A 21,668-nucleotide genomic window follows, 5' to 3' on the forward strand; every position below is an offset into this window, starting at 1 on the left:
ATGGAGTTGATATACAATCTTCTCGGCTTGGAGTGGATAGATGGCAAAATTATTTTAATATTTTTGACTGTTTCTCTACTGTTGACAGATTTTCTGAAGAACAGAGTGCCAAAAAACTTTCCTCCTGGACCCCGGGCTCTTCCTTTCATTGGTGACCTTCATCGTATCCAATCTACCAGACTCCACCTGCAGTTAACAGAGGTATGAGTCCATTCCTAAATAAAAAGTTATTATATTATAATAAAATTAAAAAACATTTGAAATTGAAAAAAAAAAAACCCTTCTTTCAACCATACAGATTTCACCTGCAGCTCACTGACTAATAATAAAAGCAGAAAAATAATGTGAAAGGAAACAAACATGTGAAATGAATCACTGGAGTGCAAGGAGGCATAATTTACACCAAAGTAGACAGAGTCATTATTTAGCTAGCATGAGGCTTGAAGGAACTGTATCATGTTTAAGGATATATACTGTGTGTGTGTATGCATGTGTATATATATACATATATATATATATATATATATATATATATATATATATATATATATATATATATATATATATATATATATATATATATATATATATATATATATATATATATATATATATATATATATATATCTGGATGGGTGCAAACTGCATTTCGTTGCTCTGTACATGTGTATTTGCAATGACAATGAAGTTGAATTCTATTCTATTCTATATTTAGCAAACTTTTTAAATCAAATGTACACCAGTATATCCTGCATTAGAAATGAAACTGAATTAGTCCATTTAAATAAATGGAATAATTGTACATTTACGTCAATGGGCAATAATCTTTAATAGTTTTTTAGTCTCTTTCTTTGAGGTTTGGACTGTTGGTTTAACCAAAAAAAAATTATCATTATCATTTTCTTGCTTGGAAATTGTTATTTACTTTTTATCTTAGTTTTTTGTTTGTTTGTTTGTTTGTTTGTTTGTTTGTTTGTTTGTTTTTTACTAAAATTCTACTGAGAAGTGAAATGATTGAGAAATACTTTGTATTTGTATTGCATTTAGCTTCCTCCCGTGCCCATGAGGGTAAAGTGAAGGGTTCAATAAACCTAAGAGGTTCATTGAACCCTTCACTGAACTGGTATTTATTGCTCACAAGTTTAGCTATTTAACTGAATATTAACTTAACGGCCTCATTACAGGTAGGCTAACACCTGATATAGTGACATTTTCATAACTATAGGAACTTGTCTTAATGCCAAAGCTGTTCTGAATTCCCCACTCTGCTGAATGCAGAATAAGGATATTTTATTAATCTCAGAAGAAATTAACTGTGGCCTACTAGCTTACAGCAGTTCTGATATTAAGTAAAAAACAACAAAAACCTTTTCTTATATAAATTGCAAAATATGAATATATATAATATATACTACTCCTACTTTCATCTCCGTAATAATAACCGCCTTCGTCCCTCACTCACTCCACACAGTACCACCATACTTGTCAATGCTCTTGTCACATCTCGTTTAGATTACTGTAATTCTCTTCTCTATGGTCTACCTCATAAATCCCTCCATAAATTGCAGTTAGTTCAAAATACAGCTGCTTGTATTATTTCCAGAACTAGATCCACTGAACATATAACACCTGTTCTTAAACAGCTCCATTGGCTTCCAATTCACCTCCGTGTCAATTTCAAGATCCTGCTTCTCACTTACAAAGCGCTTCATAACCTAGCTCCTCCATATCTATCCGATCTTCTCCATACATACTCACCCCCGTACACCCCGCTCTTCTTCAGCTTCCCTTCTGTCAGTTCCACCTGCTCACCTGACTACCATTGGACTCAGAGCCTTTAGCTGTTTTGCCCCAAGACTTTGGAATGCACTTCCACTTGTTCTCCGGACCACACACTGTCTCACCACTTTTAAATCACGTCTCAAAACTCATCTATTTAGAATTGCATACACCTGATCTGTCTTAGTCCATTTTTACCTGCTCAGTTTTTATACTTGCCTTCATACGTTTATGACTGTTTATGTCGAAATTTTATTTTACCATGTTTATTATATATACATATATTTTTTAATGTTTTTTTATGGTATTGTTCACGTGTTATTGTAAGGTGACCTTGATTATTATTATCATTATTATTATTATTATTATTATTATATATAGCCTCCTCAGAATGTATCTTGCTCCAAAAACAACAATATACTGTCTGTGTTCAGTTTGCAGAGAAATATGGAAACATTTTCAGCCTTCGACTCTTTGGTGGTAGGATTGTGGTCGTTCATGGCTACAAACTTGTGAAAGAAGCCCTGGTTCACCAAGGAGAAGACTTCGTGGATCGCCCAATTATACCCATATTTGAATCAATTATTGGGAATAAAGGTAGTGTTGGCATTTTCCCTCCAAAATTCCAAAAACTTGGTTGAACTGATCACATCAGGTCTAATTTAATTTTTATTTCCAAAAGGTCTTGTGATGTCAAATGGTTATCCCTGGAAGCAACAGACGAGATTTGTTCTTCACACATTCAGGAACTTTGGTCTGGAGAAGACGACCCTGGAGTCATCCATCCAGCAGGAGTGCCAGTATCTCACAGAGGCTTTCACAGATCAGCAAGGCACAAAGAAAAAAAAAAACAATATAGTTACATGTTATCTATGTTTAGTATGTGTGTTTATAAAATTTAAATATAATTCACCATTGCTGACATGTTTATAAGGTTCACAGTACTAAAGCACATGGCCTAAAAGGTTTCTTTAATAATTGTCCCACTTTTCTTTACCTGTAGCTCATCACCTGATTTATGCTTTAACAAGGAGTTCTAATCAGAGGCCAAACATTAAAAACAGCACCCACTCTGTTTCTCCACTTGTTGACATGCATTATATCCTGTTCATTTGATTTTAGTTTCATTGATATAGCTCCAATTCTTTGTTAAGATTCACAATTATTTGCTGAAATGTTCTGAAACACTCGGGACATTTCCCTAATCCTTTACACCAAAGTCTATTTGACACCCTTGGGTAAGAGTTGGAGGTGCATTTCACTTGCAATTTTCAAGGTCCCCTTTGTTCCCAACTATGTATTTGAATTTTAATTTAATTAATTAATTTTTTTAATTTCATGAATGTGTTTTTTCTCCTCATTTTGCAGGCAGACCCTTTAATGCTAAGAACCTGATTAATAATGCAGTCTCAAACATCATCTGCTGTTTGGTGTTCGGCAATCGATTTGAGTACACTGACAAGCAATTCCAGTATATTCTCCAGACAATGAATGACGTTGTTCGATTACATGGAAATTTGACAGTACGGGTGAGTGCATGTTATTCACACATTCATGTACTTCTAGTTACAGTCTCAGGCTTGGATGTAAATGTGTGCTTAATCAATTTTCATATCTATCTGCTGTGATGTCCACTTGGCGGTTTTTCACCACTGTGCATTACAAGTGAAATACACTCCAGAAAGGATTATTTACTGAATGTGGATCTACAACACAGCAGTATCAGATTTACCCATCGCCTGTAAAAGCCAAACAGAACCAATTCACCCATTCATTTTCTAACATTTCCTGGTTAGATACAGTAAGGGCAACAGTTTAAGCAGAGCTGCTTGTTGCTATTATAAAACCAATCACACCGTGATGATGAGTGTAAATCCTAATGAATGAAGCCTTAGCTTGACACCCCTGACTTCTAGCCTTATTAATTCATACTTCCACACAAACAGCTCAAAAATATGGAGCGCCAGGACTGCCATAATGAATTAATTAAATACACCATTAAATAATTAATTAAATGTGGCAATAATTAATTAAAATTGGAATTAATTAATTAAATAAATAGTTATGACACATGTAATTAATTAATTATTGACACATTTAATTAATTATTTATGTATTTCACATTTTAATTAATTATTGACACATTTAATTAATTAGGGGACATGGGAGAAAAAAAATTAAGACGGACTTTTGCGAGATCTCGCAAAACATTTGCAAGATCTCACAAAACTAACTCGGGATCTCTCAAAACTTTCTCGCGAAAGTTGAATTCCAACAATGGCGGCAGCTACTTAGTTGTAATATTACTCTTTCTGGGTCACAAAATACACTTTTAAGATATTTTGAGGCGTGAATGTAGTTGTGTAAATGTCAGATACCTGCTCGGTTTACAAGACATCACATATTTGCAAAAGTGCTCCGACATTTTTGGAGATCTGACACCCACTAGCTCGAAGCTAACGAGAGGTCTAGACCTACTACAGCCGGGAGGAACACCGCTTTCCCGGCACATCGTGCCTCGACCTCCCAGTCGGCTTCGAGCTGGCGGTCTCCGAAGAATGCGGCTAAAACTTTTGCGAGATCTCGCAATACTTTTACGAGATCCCGAGTTTGTTTTGCGAGATCTCGCAAAAGTCCGTCTTAATTTTTTTTTCTCCCATGTCCCCTGCGGGGCTCCGTAATTATTGACACATTTAATTAATTATTTAATGATATATTTATTTATTTCATTTTGGCAGTCCTGGCGCCTATGGAACGCCAGGACTGCCATAATGAATTAATTAAATGCACCATTAAATAATTAATTAAATGTGTCAATAATTAATTAAAATTGGAATTAATTAATTAAATAAATAGTTATGACACATGTAATTAATTAATTATTGACACATTTAATTAATTATTTAATGATATATTTATTTATTTCATTTTGGCAGTCCTGGCGCCTGGCTCTCATCTTTTTTTTTTTTTTTTTTGTGTCCCGTTTGGATCTATAGCCATCAGAATTGTTGTCTTGAGGCCAAGAAAGATGCCAAGCGGATTTATTTTACCAAGTGGATCATCATGGCCTTGCCATATTGGTCCATTTGATTGACCTTTATTATAATTATGAATTTATTTTATTTTCAGTTGCAAACGGGACAGACATAACTGTGGGATAGGACAGGGGGAAAGAATGAAAGAAAACCAAAGGGGAGAAGAGACGGTGAGAAGGGGGGGAAGAGAGAAAAAAAACAAAAAAAACAAAAAAAACCTCCTGGGTCACCTGTATGGAGAAAAAAACCCCAGAGGAGACAGCAAACAACAAAGAGCAACATAATAATAGAAAAAAAAAGCACCATCACAATAAACTAGCTAGCCATAGATATCAATAGTTACTAAATGGTAAATGGCCTGTATTTGTATAGCGCTTTTCTAGTCCCTAAGGACCCCAAAGCGCTTTACACAACCTGTCATCCACCCATTCACACACACATTCACACACTGGTGATGGCAAGCTACAATGTAGCCACAGCCACCCTGGGGCGCACTGACAGAGGCGAGGCTGCCGGACACTGGCGCCACCGGGCCCTCTGACCACCACCAGTAGGCAACGGGTGAAGTGTCTTGCCCAAGGACACAACGACCGAGACTGTCCAAGCCGGGGCTCGAACCGGCAACCTTCCGATTACAAGGCGAACTCCCAACTCTTGAGCCACCATCGCCCATAATAAACGATATTGTGCAACACTCAAGATAGACAATGCACAGTGTGCTTTGAGGCAGCAGCCAAGAAAGCTGTAGTCCGCGTCTGTGAATATCCATGTGTACACCTGTGTGCATACCTGTGTGGATCAGCATGCTTGCATTCCAAAGGTTTCTCCATGTAAAGATCTGCTAGGGAGTGTGGGGAGCCACAGCCCTGTCCTTTATGGTATCAAGCAGGTATGGAGGAGATCAAAACTCCAGACATCCAGAGGCCCCCAGAACACAAGAGACCAAGGAAGACCCACAGAGGGGCAGCTGCGCCACTGTCCCAGTAAGAGCTAAGAGCCTGGCTCTCATCTTGAAATAATTTTATCTGTCAGCCTCACCCATCAAACTCAGGGGGCGGGGTTAACGCTGATCGAGTCAAAACCATTGCTTTGGCCTGGTGGCCATTGTTTCTAGCACACAACAACCGGCATGTGGAAGCTAACAGAACTGAACTTTGAAAAACCCTGTTTGTTTGTCACCAAATACCGTTTTAATATTTTTTTAGCCGAGAATGTAGTGGTTTAATCTTCATGTGTCTGGTCGGTTTGTCAAGATAAAGCCTCTTTGCAAAAGTGCTTCGATGATTTCGGAGATGTCTGCCCAGTCTCACGGCAAAGCGTGGGATAGACCCGCTCGCCTCGCAAGCAATCCCACCGACAAAGCGCAGGCCCCGGTACACAGCTGTAGTAACCCCCGCTGACTTCTTTTACTGAGGTTATATTTATCGGTGTTTTATTTCCTGATGTTCTTATGTGTCCTACGCGTTTCAGTCGCCAATTCTGAATTATAACTAACATTAAAAACATGTTTAAGGAGGAGAGAGAGCAAATAAATCTGTTTAACATCTGATCTTTGGGTTTTTGTTCAGTAATCAGCGTGACCTGTGTATAAACGCTTAAAAGAGATAACGTTGGTGTTTCTGTCATGTAGTAACTGCTGGCTTTAACTGTACAAAGGTTGTTCGACACTATGAAACACATACAGACTTCATGATGTTCGGCTAATATTTTTATTGTGAATATATTTATCATGAGGGTAAACGGCCCTGTACACCACGGAGCGAGGTCAGCATATCCACGATATCCTCAGCTCCATGAGTTAGCACAGAGTTTCTCAGCTGACTATCTAACTGCCAACTATTCCAGAGGCGTGAAAATATACAGCATAAAGAAAAGTGTAAGAGACTCAGCAGCAGATTAGAATAACAATTATACATTTAATAAATCACCAAATGAATCCAAGAAACGAGCAAACCTGTTCCGACAATTTGAGTTTGTATTCCTTCAGCTGCAGACTCGCTGCTGCTTAAATGTTTCAAAAGGAAGATTAGATATAAACAAACGTCAAACATAGACTCAGTCTGCCTTCACATTTGATATGAGGCCAGCACGTATAGTGGCTGTGTCCTGTTTTAAGATCATACGTGTAAAATTGTTGTCTGACTTCCGTCGATCCAGCCGCTCAGAGTCCGTGGTTACCATGGTTACTGCATAAGCAGCTATAATGTTAACAGCTGGCACTGAGGAAACCTACCGGCAGCATGGGTGTTTATGTTTTTCATTGCAAAAGAACTGTCTGAATGGTTAAGTTAACTTGGATAAATTATAGTTAAGGAGTATCACAGATAACGCCCACGTGAGCTGTGTGACTGTTCACCACTACACTGAAATCAGTAGGCTATTACTGAAATACATGTGCTATATCATAAACTGTGATATAAATAGGGAGGTCCTATTAACATGTTAAGTTTTAAAGGACACCTTCCTGCCTTTAGTCTCCTTCATGAGCAGTATTAGTTTTCTTCTAACATCCAGAAGTCTGCACGATGCGTTTCATAGTTTGTAACAAGCCTTTGACAGGTAAACATAACATGACCGAAAAAGCAGAAGAAAAAAAAAAAAGAGAGAGAGAGAGTGTTGACATATAAAGAGAAAATGATCTCAATTATGGAGACAGGCAAATGGTTCATTTATGTTTGATGTGTGTTTATTCCTCCCTAAATATCGTCGGTGAAGTTTGCCATGCACGTCAGATTTTCCTGCGCATTTTTATACCTCTGCCAACAGAGAGAGAGAAAAAATCACATTCTAACAGACAGCTGGTGCTTAGAATACAGTTGAATAACTATTAAAAAACAGATGATATTTAGATGATAGTTCAGTCTAACACATGTGCCAGTGAACCATTAAACGTCTGTGAAACTATGCAGTTATGAAACGTAACTTTAACCTCAGCCAAACCGATTTGCTCAGTTGTAAATAAAACAGCGAAGTAAACGTGACCCGACAGACAGAACCTGAGTGAATGAAGTCCAGCGTTTAACCACTGAGAGCTAAAACTCAGCTGAGGTTTCAAAGCTGTGTGCCGGTGATTGGACATCAGCCGCTGATAAAGCTGTTCGCCTATAAAGTGCTCTGTAAGGAAACAAGCTCCAGCAGCTCTGCGCTCGGGGAAAACACTATATTTACTTATCTTGTGCAGAAAAATGCGCTGACATTGCTTTATATCGAGCACCGGCTGCCCAGTTAAACTGTGACTATCACCAGGTAACGTAGGCGTGTTTCTTGAATTAGCAGCAGGTGTTAAACAGCTGACAGGTGAGGAGGAGGATGCATGCAGGTAAACTGAGGGTCTGTTGAGCTGATCGCTGGTTTCGTGAGAAAAATGTCAGCTCGTTCTTTATGTTACACAAGCACAGAGACACAAGACCAGGCGGAAAGAGACGATCGTTCGGTGAAAATGAGAATCTGCGAATGCAACATGTGGAACACGGAGAGTGGAATATGTAAACAAACCGGTTAACGTAACCCCCTGGGTGCACTCTGCATGCTAATTGTTAGCAGAGCTAGTGAAATCTCTGAAAACATCTGAGCACTTTTGAAAACATGTTCTATGTTGACAACCTGACCAGACATATGGCGCGACATTCGCGGCTAAAACACTGTTAAAAGTGTAGCAGATAAAATTATTTCAAGATGAGAGCCAGGCGCCAGGACTGCCAAAATGAAAAAAATAAATATATCATTAAATAATTAATTAAATGTGTCAATAATTAATTAAATGTGTCATAACTATTTATTTAATTAATTAATTCCAATTTTAATTAATTATTGCCACATTTAATTAAATATTTAATGCTGTATTTAATTAATTCATTGTGGCAGTCCTGGCGCTCCATACAAAAAGACTTTTTAATAAACTTCATTGAGCCTTTTTTACTTTGACACCGAGCTGTTTACAAACATTGTGGCAGTGATATGTTTCACACTAAAATGTTCGAACCATTTTAAAAATGAAGAGAGACGGACAGGTCACAAAGCTGTGTGACTTCACTCTTAACTAAATTGCCCTTTTGTTTTCTTTGTTTTGTTTTGTTTTGGTGCATGCCCAACTTGTGCCCTGTATAGAGGTGCCATCCAATAATAAACACACTTAATATGAAAACAAACAAATGACCTACCTAATTACCTATACATAAACTAATTCAACTAAATAATTATCCCACCTTTAAGTTATTACATTAATATGGTGGCCCTGAGAGGCCAAACGGACTGCAACTTAAGAAAACACCAGCAATAACAAAAAGGCTGCAAAAGCAAACAAAGCACAACGGAAACAGGAAAAAGGAAAACACAAATAGGAAAAATGAAAACTGATTTCCAAAAGCACAAGAGAAGTTGATCTGGGGAGACAATAACCCGATGGACCAGTTGCAGGAACCAAAATATGCCAAGAATTGCGTTGGGAGACGCTTAAAAAAAGTTATTTTAAAAAAAGCATTTAAGCTCTTATAAAGAGAGTAGACCAGAATTCCAATAACAAAATGCCACTCGGGTTCATACTGGGAGGGCCGTTCTTGCAATGATACAGCTGCAGGTTTCAAACCTAAAATTCATGAACACACAGTAATAATGATCTTTATTATTGCTTATGTTAATACGGCCAGTCAATTAGATAATCTGGTTACTGTCTTCCTGCTCTGCAGATGTACAATACAATACCCTGGCTGATGAAGTGGCTGCCTGGATCACACCAGATGATATTTATCTTGACAAAGAAATTAGTTGAATTTGTAGAAACTAGGATCAAAGAACACCAGGAAAACTTTGACCCTTCATCACCAAGAGACTACATTGACTCCTTTCTCAAAGAAATGGGAGAGGTTAGTGTTTTCATGTCTATCTCGATTTGCTTTTATGAAAAAAATTAATTCCCCTCTCGCCTCTGCAAGTAGTCTATCCTTCAAGCTCAGGTCCTCTACCAGAGGGCTGGGAGCTTAAGGGTTCTAACTCTAACTCTTCTGGACAGAGGGATCTGCTGGAGCCATTCACCTAACTTGGGAGTCACTGCACCTAGTGCTCCGATTACCACTGGGACCACTGTTACCTTCACTCTCCACCTTCTTCAGCTCTTCTCTGAGCCCCTGGCACTTCTCCAGTATTTCGTGTTCATTCTTTGAGATGTTACTGTCATTGGTACGTTTATCAGTACGTCTTCTGCTACATCTTCTCCTGCTTGTCTACAACTACTATGTCTGGTTGGTTAACCATCACCATTTTGTCTGTATGTATCTGGAAGTCCCACAGGTTCTTAGCTCCGTCATTCTCAACCACCCTAGGGGGTGGTCTGTCCTCAGTGTCTGCAATGTTTCCTTCTGGTAGTGTGATCCCCTCCATTCTGACAGCCTTACCTCTCTGAGAGGATTTAGGTCTATGCAGAACATCAGTGGGGACAGTGCATCTCCTTGGTAGATCCTGTTGGTCTCTAGTGTTGTTCGCCACATCCCCGTTGAGTTCCTGATGAAGGCTCTTAGGGTCCTGTTGATCTTGCACTGTTACGGTGCACTCGGTGCAGTGACCCCGGAGCAAAGCAAGTGGCTCCAGCAGATACCAGGAACAACATCCAAGATCTCTGCACCTTCATGAGGGCGAGAGGGGAATTTAAAAATTTTTATTCTTTACTTTACAAAACGTTTTGATAAGATGGTTTGTATTTATATTGTGTACATAATCAAATATAACAATTTTCTCTTGTATCATTGATAGAAGGAAGATAAAGATTCTGGGTTTTATCTCGAAAATTTGATGGCTTGCACAATGGACCTGTTTGGTGCTGGAACTGAAACCACAACTACTACTTTACATTGGGGACTTTTATATATGATCCACTACCCTGATATACAAGGTGTGTCAGGGTAATATCTATCAGGGATACATATTTTGTGAGCTTAGTCAACTGTGCACAACACTTATTTTCCTGTTTTCTGTGTGTGCAGAGAAAGTCCAAGCTGAGATAGATGCTGTGGTTGGTTCATCCAGACAGCCGTCTACAAGTGACAGAGAAAACATGCCATTCACTGATGCAGTTATTCATGAAATCCAGAGAAGTGGAAATATTGCCCCACTTAACATACTTCGCATGGCAAACAAGAACACAGCTCTGGATAAGTACTCAATCCCAAAGGTACACAATCAACCAGTAACAAATGTGTGCCAGTTAAAAAGAAAAACTCTGAGATAATCAGATGTGTCAAAGGTACATACTAATAATGGATTGCATTTATATAGCGCTTTTCTAGACACTCAAAGCACTTTACAATTCCACTATTATCCACCTTTCCCTCATCCACCTGCTGAGCTCAGTGGAAGCTCCGCCATAGCCACCACCAAACAACTGAGTTATTTTTACATTTTACACATCGGCCAGCTTCTGGCCAGTCCACAGGTTTGTAGCTTGAACCTATTCGCTGGAACGTTGAGGACAATATAATTACACAGCAAGCAAGACACGAAGTAGGCAAAGTTCTTCTTGTTACTCATGCATGAGGGAGACCTGCATGGAGCCAAGTGTCGTTCCACCACTTGACCTCCGTCAGACTCTCAGCCAGGTTCCCCATAGCACTCCTTTTATTGTGGTTACATGAATATGCATAGGGTCATTAACATATAACATCTTACATAGGTATACATGTGAACAAAGAATTGTGTGTGTGTGTGTGTGTGTGTGTGTGTGTGTGTGTGTGTGTGTGTGTGTGTGTGTGTGTGTGTGTGTGTGTGTGTGTGAGGTCAAGATGTGACCCTGTGAAGACTCCCCAAAGCTGGTGCCAGGAGTCTAGCGGGTCCATCTGAACAAAAGGCTCTTATACTTAAAGAGATGTACGTGTGTTTGCTATACCATATATCAACAAAGAGAAGATAGGACCTCTCTTATGTTCCTAGGATGTGGGTGTGCATTCACACCAAGCCTTTGTAGCCTGCTAAAGATCACACATCCTATCACTACACAATTGATTATACACCTCTAAGCGTATATGGTTAAATATTTCTAAGCATAAATGACAATCAACAATACAAAACCTAACATCCACCACCTTTCGTTGTTTATACTGTTACAAAAAAACCGAATCAACAAACACACACAAAAAAGCCCATAAAAACAAAAACTCCCCATTGGCCCACCGGGCAGATGCCTGCTATGCATGATCTGATGGCCAGTCCAGCTATGGCTCCAGGAGGTTTTTAGCGTACATGATGTGATCAGCTGACCTGCTCTTCTCTGTAGATTTACACAATTACACAACAAGTGTAGATGTGTTTTTTCATCCATCCTGGCAGATGTCTATCCCCCTACACTTTATACAGAGTTGCTATAAAGTTTAAATTCAGTGAAGTAATCTAAGCATGATCATCTAAAATGCAAAGTCGCTGCTACACTTGATGTAACCTAAATCAGACCAGGAGCACCACAGCTACTGTGCACCAGTCCAACACAGTGCTTTACTGTAAATTCAGCCCTGTAATGCAAACTAACCTGTTTATCCTGGAAAAAAACTACCCAGTATTTCCATGCAACATTTGAATAGCACAAAGTTAATATAGGTTAGTTTGTTTTGCAGGACATTTTACGACAATGAAAATACATAACTTATCAAAACACATCATACACAGTTCAGAATCAGAATCAGAATCGTGTTTATTGGCCAAGTGTATGTGCAGACACATACAGGGAATTTGGTTCCGGTAGATGGTGGCTCTCAAGCACAGTAATGTAAATCACACACACACACACACACACACACACACACACACACACACACACACACACACACACACACACACGTGTCTATATATACACATTACACATACATACACAAAGCTGTGTAAACCAACTATAAATAACGAATCTAAACTTATATACATAAAATACAGAAATGAATGAGGTGGAATGAATACTACAAAATGTACATAAGGTGCAGCTGCAGTCTGGCAGTGGGAGCAGTGTGACAGGTCAACTGTTAAGAAGGGAGATGGCGAGGGGAAAGAAACTGTTCCTGTGTCGGGTGGTCCTGGTCTGCAGGCTTCTGTACCGTCTGCCAGAGGGCAGCAGATCAAAAAGTCTGTGTCCAGGGTGTGAGGGGTCTGTGATGATTTTCCCTGCCCGTTTCCTGGTTCTTGAGAGGTACAGATCCTGGATGGGGGGCAGGGGGGTGCCGATGATCCTTTCTGCTGCCTGTACAGTCCGCTGCAGTCTGCTCCTGTCCTGTTTAGTGGCTGCTCCATACCAGACTGTGATGGAGGAGCACAGGACAGACTCAATGACCGCAGTGTAGAACTGGATCAGCAGCTCCTGTGGAAGACTGTACTTCCCCAGTTGTCTCAGGAAGTACATCCTCTGCTGGGTCTTTTTGAGGATGGAGTTGATGTTGGTCTCCCACTTCAGGTCCTTGAAGATGGTTGTACCCAGGAACTTGAAGGTCTTCACAGTTGACACAGGGCTGTCTGATATGGTGAGGGGGAGCAGAGTTGAGGGATGTCTCCTGAAGTCCACTGTCATCTCTACAGTCTTAAGAGTGTTCAGCTCCAGATTGTGCTGACTGCACCAGAGTACCAGCCGCTCAACTTCCTGCCGGTATGCAGACTCATCACCATCTTGAATGAGGCCAATGACAGTGGTGTCATCTGCAAACTTTAGGAGTTTGACAGCCGAGTTCTTGGAGGTGCAGTCGTTAGTGTAGAGGGAGAACAGTAGTGGTGAGAGGACACATCCTTGAGGGGCACCAATACTGAGGGACCAGGTTTCAGAGGTGATCTCCCCCAGCCTCACTTGTTGCTTTCTGTCTGTCAGGAAGCTGGTGATCCACTGACAGGTAGCTGGTGACACATTGAGCTGGGAGAGTTTGGAGGAAAGAAGTTCAGGCACAATGGTGTTAAAAGCCGAACTAAAGTCCACAAACAGGACCCTGGCATAAGTTCCTGGGCGGTCAAGATGTTGTAGGATGTAATGCAGCCCCATGTTCACTGCATCATCCACCGACCTGTTTGCCTGGTAGGCAAACTGCATAGGGTCCAGCTGGTGGCCTGTAATGTCTTTCAGATGGGCTAACACCAGTCGTTCGAAGGATTTCATGACCACAGACGTTAAGGCGACAGGTCTGTAGTCATTCAGTCCTGTGATGGTGGGTTTCTTGGGAACAGGGATGATGGTGGAGCGTTTGAAGCAGGAGGGAACTTCACACAGCTCCAGGGATCTGTTGAAGATGCGAGTAAAGATGGGAGCCAGCTGTTCAGCACAGGTTTTGAGGCAGGAGGGTGAGACGCTGTCTGGTCCGGGGGCTTTCCTGGGCTTCTGTTTCTGGAATAGTCGGCTCACATCCTGAGTGTGTATTCTGAGTTTCAGGGAGGAGGAAAGAGGGTTGAGAGGTGTGGTGGAGGTCGTTGAGTCTGGATTGGAGAGGGCGGTGGTGGTCGTTGAGTCTGGATTGGGGAGGGTGGGGGTGGTCGTTGAGTCTTGATTGGGGAGGGTGGGGGTGGTCGTTGAGGCTGGATTGGGGAGGGGGAGGGTGAAGGGGGGAGAGGTGGAAGGTGTGTTGGGGTCAATATCTGAAGCAATGTCCCTGGGGAGGGGAGGGTGGGGCGTGGGAGTCTGTCCGTCTCAAACCTGCAATAGAAAGTGTTTAACTCGTTGGCCAGGTCTTTGTTTGCTTCAATAGTGGGTGGGGGGCGTCTGTAGCTGGTGATTTCCTGCAGGCCCCTCCACACTGACGCAGGGTCGTTGGCTGAGAGCCGTTCTTCCAGCTTCTGGGAGTAGATGCTTTTAGCTGCTTTGATCTCCTTGGTCAGTGTGTTCCTGGCTTGCTTGTACAGGGCCCTGTCACCACTTCTGTAGGCGTCTTCCTTGGCCTTACAAAGATGTTGGAGTTAAGGAGTGAGTTTATTGTTGTTGTATGTGCAAAAGGTCTTTGTTGGCACACACACGTCTTCACAGAAACTGATGCATGATGTCACAGGGTCCGTGAGCTCATCTAGGTTCTCAGATGCAGCTTCAAAAACAGTCCAATCAGTGGAGTCAAAACAGTCCTGCAGTTCCTGCTTTGCTGCGTTAGTCCACTTCTTCACAGTTTTGACTACAGGCTTGGCACGTTTGAGTTTTTACCTATAAACTGGAATAAGATGGACCATGCAGTGATCAGAGTGTCCCAAAGCTGCCCGGGGCACAGAGCGATAGGCATCTTTTAGAGTGGTGTAGCAGTGATCCAGTATGATGTTGTCCCTGGTGGGGCAGTCTATATGCTGTCTGTATTTAGGGAGTTCGTAGGTTAGGTTTGCTCTGTTCCAACATGTGGTTAAAATAATGACATTGCATGTAAGCTTTAAATTTTTTGTTTAAGAGTCACTGTGCAGTCTTCAGCTTTAAATCTAACCTCTATTCTTCCTCTCCTGTCGAGTTTGTCTTCCCAAATCTTTATCTCCCAGTGAAGTTAGCTCTCATTCTCTTCTCTCCCTGTGAAATCCATCAACTTGACCTTTAGCTATGAACGCACTGTGCGACAAAGTGCACACAAACAGCTTGTGTGTTTTCTGATGTTTGCTGAACTAATAGAAACTGTCTGTGAAGGTTTTTTCTCATCCGAGGTGAAACGTCTTCCAGGAAACTTAAAGAAGTCCAGACACTTTTCTTTTCAGGCTACTTAGACTGATAGAAACATTGATTTTTAAATTGCATGCCACTTAAAAAACACTCGCTTCATGCATCCTCCTTATCTGTAGCACTAGCTAGATGCTGAAGTACCGCCAACACAACATACGGATACCTGCCTTATTAAAGTTCCGGCCAACTTTAAACCCTGAGTATAAACGTTATAAATGATAACTCTGAACGTAAAGTAATGAGCATTTTCTGAACACGTAAGGAGTAGAAAGTACAGATATTTGTTTAAAAATGTAGGGAGTAAAGTAAAAAGTTGTCAGAAGAATAAATTTTCAAATACAGATACCTGAAAACTGGACCAGGTGACCCTGAATCCTCCCTTAGTTATGTTGCAATAGACGTAGGCATGGGGGATTCCCATGATACATTGAGTTTTTCCTTTCCAGTCTCTTTTCTCACTCACTATGTGTTAATAGACCTCTCTGCATTGAATCAAACATGTTATTAACCTCTGTCTGTCTTCCACAGCATGTCTTTATCCTGTTTTCCTTCTCTTACCCCAACCAGTCGCAGCAGATGGCCCCGCCCCTCCCTGAGCCTGGTTCTGCCGCAGGTTTCTTCCTGTTAAAAGGGAGTTTTTCCTTCCCACTGTCGCCAAAGTGCTTGCTCATAGGGGGTCATATGATTGTTGGGTTTTCTCTGTATCTATTATTGTACGATCTACTGTTCAATAAAACGCGCCTTGAGGCGACCGTTGTTGTGATTTAGCGCTATATAAATAAAATAGAATAGGATAGAATAGAATAGAATACAATTGAAAATTCTAGTTACAGTAATAAAGTTACTTTGTTACTTCCCACCTCTGGAAACAGAGCAAAGAACAGTTACAACTCAAATATTCAGATACTCAAATACCAAGTGTTGATGCTAAAGAACTGTAGCCAACGGGAAGTTCAAATCCTGCAATTTGAACAAATGGTATTTTTCAGGGCACCAAGATCTTGGCTCCATTGCACTCTGTTCTACATGATGAGTCTATGTGGGAAACTCCACATTCCTTCAACCCTCAACACTTTCTGGACCAGGATGGAAAATTTAGGAAGAGGGAGGCCTTCATTCCCTTTTCTGCAGGTTAGTCATCAGTTGCAATCCTTTAAAACTCTGGTAAATGCTGTTTTAGGCAGAAGTTAAAAAAATGCTACATGTTGCTGCTTATGGTCAACTTTTTGTATATGTAATATTTTATTTTGATTATTTGTAGCATAATCATATTTACACTACTCAATACAGTGATAAAGTGGTGAAGTAGATACAGATTAGCAGATACTCTGCTGCTTGTTCCTTGCATTAAATTGTGTGCTTTTAAATGTTCTTGTGCTTTATTTGTTGATCTAAATGAATACATAGCTGTTATAAGCTGTGATTAGCGTGGAAACCCAGTAAATTATGTATTTCAAACATGTAGTCTTGTGTATTCTCAGGTAAACGTGTGTGTCTTGGGGAGCAGCTGGCCAGGATGGAGTTATTCCTGTTTTTCACCTCCCTGCTGCAGAGGTTTTCATTGTCTGCACCTGCTGGAGAGAAACCCAGTCTGGACTTCATTTTGGGTTTCACACGCGGTCCCAAACCTTATCGTCTGTGTGCTGTGCCACGTTAGAGCACGAGTTATCCTCAGCTGAGCATGTCTGTTTCTCTGCGCTCTCAATGACTGTCTTCTGCTATTGTTTTTGATGCAATGCATAAAGAATATCTGCTTTACTGTTCTCTCTGTCTATCTCTAGCGCTCTAGTGTAAGTAATTAATAAGTAATATATATTTTAAATTGAAATTGAACGTATTTTAATTTTGCATGATTTTTCTGAATAAATATGGACTCACAAATAAAATAATCCTGATGCAATAAAATCCACAGACCATTACAACCTCTCAAGGGAATCACCAAAACGTCGTACTTATGATATTTTCTCTGCACATTGGATTTGTTGAACCTGTAAATAATTTATTTAGAGATTATTACACATATAAAATACTTTTTTAAAATGATCACTTACCAAAAGAATGAAAATCTGAAAATAATAGCAGAAAACCAGCAAATCTTCACACAAGTCCATCTTTGAGATGATGGACTTTTGAAATTCTCTTCTTTTAGTGGACTTCTTCTTAATTTTTTTAATGGTTCTCCGTGAGAGAAGTTAAACAGGTGAGATGCCTTCCTCACCTGCATAACTAGTGGTCAGTGCACCATATTGTCCTTCCTTGTCTATGGAGATTCAGTACAGCATCTTGTAACTATTTTTTCTTACTGATACTTTGTTTATGCTTTTGTTGTTGAATCTCACGTGTAAAGGAGATTTCAATCTCAATAAATTACTTCATAAAAATACCCATTTGCTATTAGAAAAGGATACTTTTTTTAAACGAACTGCCTTTGCATTCAGTTATGTGAAAAAGATACCGGGACCTGGTATGTCAACAGCACCGCCTACAACTGCAAAGCTCTCCAGCGAGTAGTGCGGTGCTCTGAACGGATAATTGGAGGTGAGCTTCCCTCCGTCCAAGACATCTACAGGAAGCGCTGCCTGAGGAAAGCGGGGAGGATCATCAAGGACTCCAGTCACCCCAGCCATAAACTGTTCAGACTGCTTCCATCAGGAAGGAGGTTCTGCAGCATCCGGTCCCGTACCAGCAGACTGAGAGACAGCTTCTTCCATCAGGCCATCAGACTGCTGAACACTTCATAGACACCTCAGCTTCACTACTGGAACTTAAACATTATGCACTCCACACTGTACAGTAATGCCACTGTTTTGCACATGTCTCAACTCTGTATATTTTTATATATTTTATTTTTTACTATTTAATTTGTAAAAATGTGTATACACACACACACATACACACACACACGTAGAAAAACATTTAGTATACACATCCAGAAATGCATACACTATTATATATTGTACATATATTTATTAGTTTCAGGTTGGCAATTCTCGTATTTTGCTCGTTTGTGTTGTTGTGTTTTGCACATCTCTGTTGCTTGTGGGGCTCGCACACAAGAATTTCACTCGCATGTGCTGTGCCAGTGTGCCTGCACATGTGATGTGACAATAAAAGTGATTTGATTTGATTTGAAAAGAAACGATTCACAGGACACTGCAGTACTTTAAAAAACAAAAACTATCTTTAGCAACAGTAACTTTAAATATTTTCGTTCTGTATGACTTGTCTCTCACATAGTTGTAGAGAAATGTTGGCCCACTTTTAATAACTCTTTGTCATCTTCCATCCCAGACAGTAAGCAGACAGAAGCAAATCATCATGTCCCACTAGCTACAAGTGCTATGTTGATAATAGAATAGAATAGCATAGCATAGAATAGAATAGATCTATGTACAATGAGATTGAAAGAAACTTCTGCCCAGTGGAAACATGTAAAGAACAAAAAGGAAAAGGTAAAAGTGCACAGTTCTCCGGTGCTAAGTACATACTCAAGAATAAATATGGATTTTATATATACAGTAATATATAACATTGCACATGTTACATATTGCAAAGTGATTAGGATTATGACTGGATTCAACTTTATTGTCATTACACAGCTATGAATACAGGGTAACGAAATACAGTTTGCATCTAATAAGAAGTGCAAGAGTAGTAAGTGCAATAAGAGCAGATTACATACAGATATGTTAAGCAAATATACAGATGTACTACAGGCAGATGTACGGATATACTAATATATACAGATAAGGGTACTACAGTGGCTTGCAAAAGTATTCACCCCCCTTGAACTTTTCCACATTTTGTCACATTACAGCCACAAACATGAATCAATTTTATTGGAATTCCACGTGAAAGACCAATACAAAGTGGTGTACACCTTATCCCTGACCTGTCTGGTGTGTTCTCTGGACTTCATGGTGTTGTTTCTCCCAATATTCTCTTAGACAACCTCTGAGGCCTTCACAGAGCAGCTGTATTTGTACTGACATTAGATTACACACAGGTGCACTCTGTTTAGTCATTAGCACTCATCAGGCAATGTCTACGGGCAACTGACTGCACTCAGACCAAAGGGGGCTGAAAAATTACCCAAACAAAAATGTTTGGAATCATATATGATTTTTGTTCTACTTCTCACGTGTACAACACTTTGTATTGGTCTTTCACGTGGAATTCCAGTAAAAATGATTCATGTTTGTGGCTGTAATGTGACAAAATGTGGAAAAGTTCAAGGGGGCCGAATACTTTTGCACGCTACTGTATAAAGGGTGGAATGGTTATGAACAGATTATGTACGGAGAGACGAAGTATACAGATGAACTCTGAGTAGACTATAATAGCTAACAGTGTATGCACTGTACCAGAGAGCATACTATGTCAGTGTCCTAAACTACAGTATTAACCAATATGAGCATACGGTGAATGTTACAAATGAATGTGAATCATGATCATGGTCCCTGAGAGGGATAAGGGGTTATGGATGGAGAATTAGTGTGGATGGAAGCAGCAGGGGACTGAGTTCAGTAGGGTGACAGCTGTGGAGAAGAAGCTGTTCCTAAACCTGCTGGTTTTAGTCTGTAGGGTCCTGTAGAGTCTTCCAGAGGGGAGGAGCTGGAAGAGTTTATTGGCAGGATGAGAGGAGTCCCTGAGAATGAAGTGTGCTCGGCGTAGACATCTCTTCTTGTGGACATCCTCAATGGCAGGAACATGAGGGAAAGAGGAACAGGTGGCAAGACAGCTGGAACTAATTGGGCAAGACAAGGAAGTAAAGCACAATACAATAACATGAGACAAAACCTTCAAAGTAAAAAAAGAAATCCACAGACTAAACCTAGAGGCACAATGCTAACACGGAACAGTGGGAACACAGAACCAAAACCTAAGAACTAACAAAGACACATCAAGAAATCAAAGAGTAATAATACCAAAAAGGAAAAGACTGCGTCGCCGACCCAAGACCGTGACAAAAGAAATAACTGGGAACAACCATATTACAATCCTCTGTAATGCACATTGAACCTTTAGGGCCTTCTAAATCTAACTAATGCAAATAAATCACACTGAGGTTTCTTTACACTGAGAGATTTCTTTGTGTTAAAGTTTGCACTTTGCTCACGGTTCAGCATGAGGTGGGACTGCAGCGCTATCAGTGATTCAGGTTACAAGTTAACCTGTGACCTGTTCTCAGGATGTATCTAGTCAGAGATAGATCATTAGTCATAGTTGTTCTGTGTATATGTTCCTATTAAGTGGATTTAAGATTTATGTCAAGTTTAAAGCTAAGGCATTTGGAGGATTTATTTAATGGTTCCACAATATGACTTACCCCAGACAGGCTGTTGTCACAGAAGAGCAAACATGTCCTCTTGTGTTCAAAGTTGACCATGAAAAGTTGAACCTTGACATACCTGGACATGTCTGCTGTTCACTTGTAGCAGGAGAGTTGAATAGAAGATATGGAGTCGATATACAATCTTCTCTGCTTGGAGTGGATAGATGGCAGGAGTATTTTAATATTTTTGACTGTTTTTCTACTGTTGACAGATATTCTGAAGAACAGAGTGCCAAAAAACTTTCCTCCTGGACCCTGGGCTCTTCCTTTCATTGGTGACCTTCATTGTATCCAGTCTACCAGACTTCACGTGCAGTTGACAGAAGTATGAGTCCTTACCAAAATAAAAAATAAAGGTATTACATTTGAGGTTTCAAAAACCTTCATTCAACCAGACAGATTTCACCTGCAGCTGACTAACTAGTAATAAAACAAGAAAAATAATGTGAAAGGAAACAAACATGTGAAATGAATCACTGGAGTGCAAGGAGGCATAATTTACACTGGAGTAGACAGAGTTGTTATTTAGCTTGCATGAGGCTTGAAGCAACTATATAATGATTAAGGCTTTATTTAGCAAACTTTTACTGGCTTGTGCAAGCCCTACATACAGGGTCAATAACAAGTAAAAATATTAATTTATAAAATGGAATCGTCAACCTAGAAAAACAAATCTAGCACAATTCATAAATTAAATGGGCCCTAAAATATACTGCATTAGAATTGTAATATTTTAGTTTATAGACATAAAATTAGTTAATCTGTAACATTTTAATCAATTACATTCAGCAATGCACTAATTCCAATTTCTCAAAAGTTAATTTTTGAAATATTTGTGTAATGGGTTCTGTGATAGTAATTTGGGTTCTTCTTTTGAAGTTTGGACTGTTTG

The 21,668-nt window shown here is 40.0% G+C and overlaps 1 protein-coding gene across 1 annotated transcript; it reads left to right on the forward strand.

Annotated features, from left to right (window-relative positions):
* Nucleotides 1-17,098, forward strand: LOC308394530 (cytochrome P450 2J2-like; the record flags this gene model as incomplete). Its single annotated transcript, XM_080878891.1, has 9 exons — nt 1-201; nt 2,214-2,376; nt 2,462-2,611; nt 3,148-3,308; nt 9,500-9,676; nt 10,560-10,698; nt 10,790-10,977; nt 16,431-16,572; nt 16,923-17,098. 9 exons carry the CDS (start codon nt 1-3, stop codon nt 17,096-17,098), a joined length of 1,497 nt encoding a protein of 498 aa, XP_080735017.1.
* Between the last annotated feature and the right edge of the window lie 4,570 nt (nt 17,099-21,668).

The sequence above is a fragment of the Rhamphochromis sp. 'chilingali' genome (assembly GCF_963969265.1).
Source record: "Rhamphochromis sp. 'chilingali' genome assembly, chromosome: 3".
NCBI classification, from domain to species: Eukaryota; Metazoa; Chordata; class Actinopteri; order Cichliformes; family Cichlidae; genus Rhamphochromis; species Rhamphochromis sp. 'chilingali'.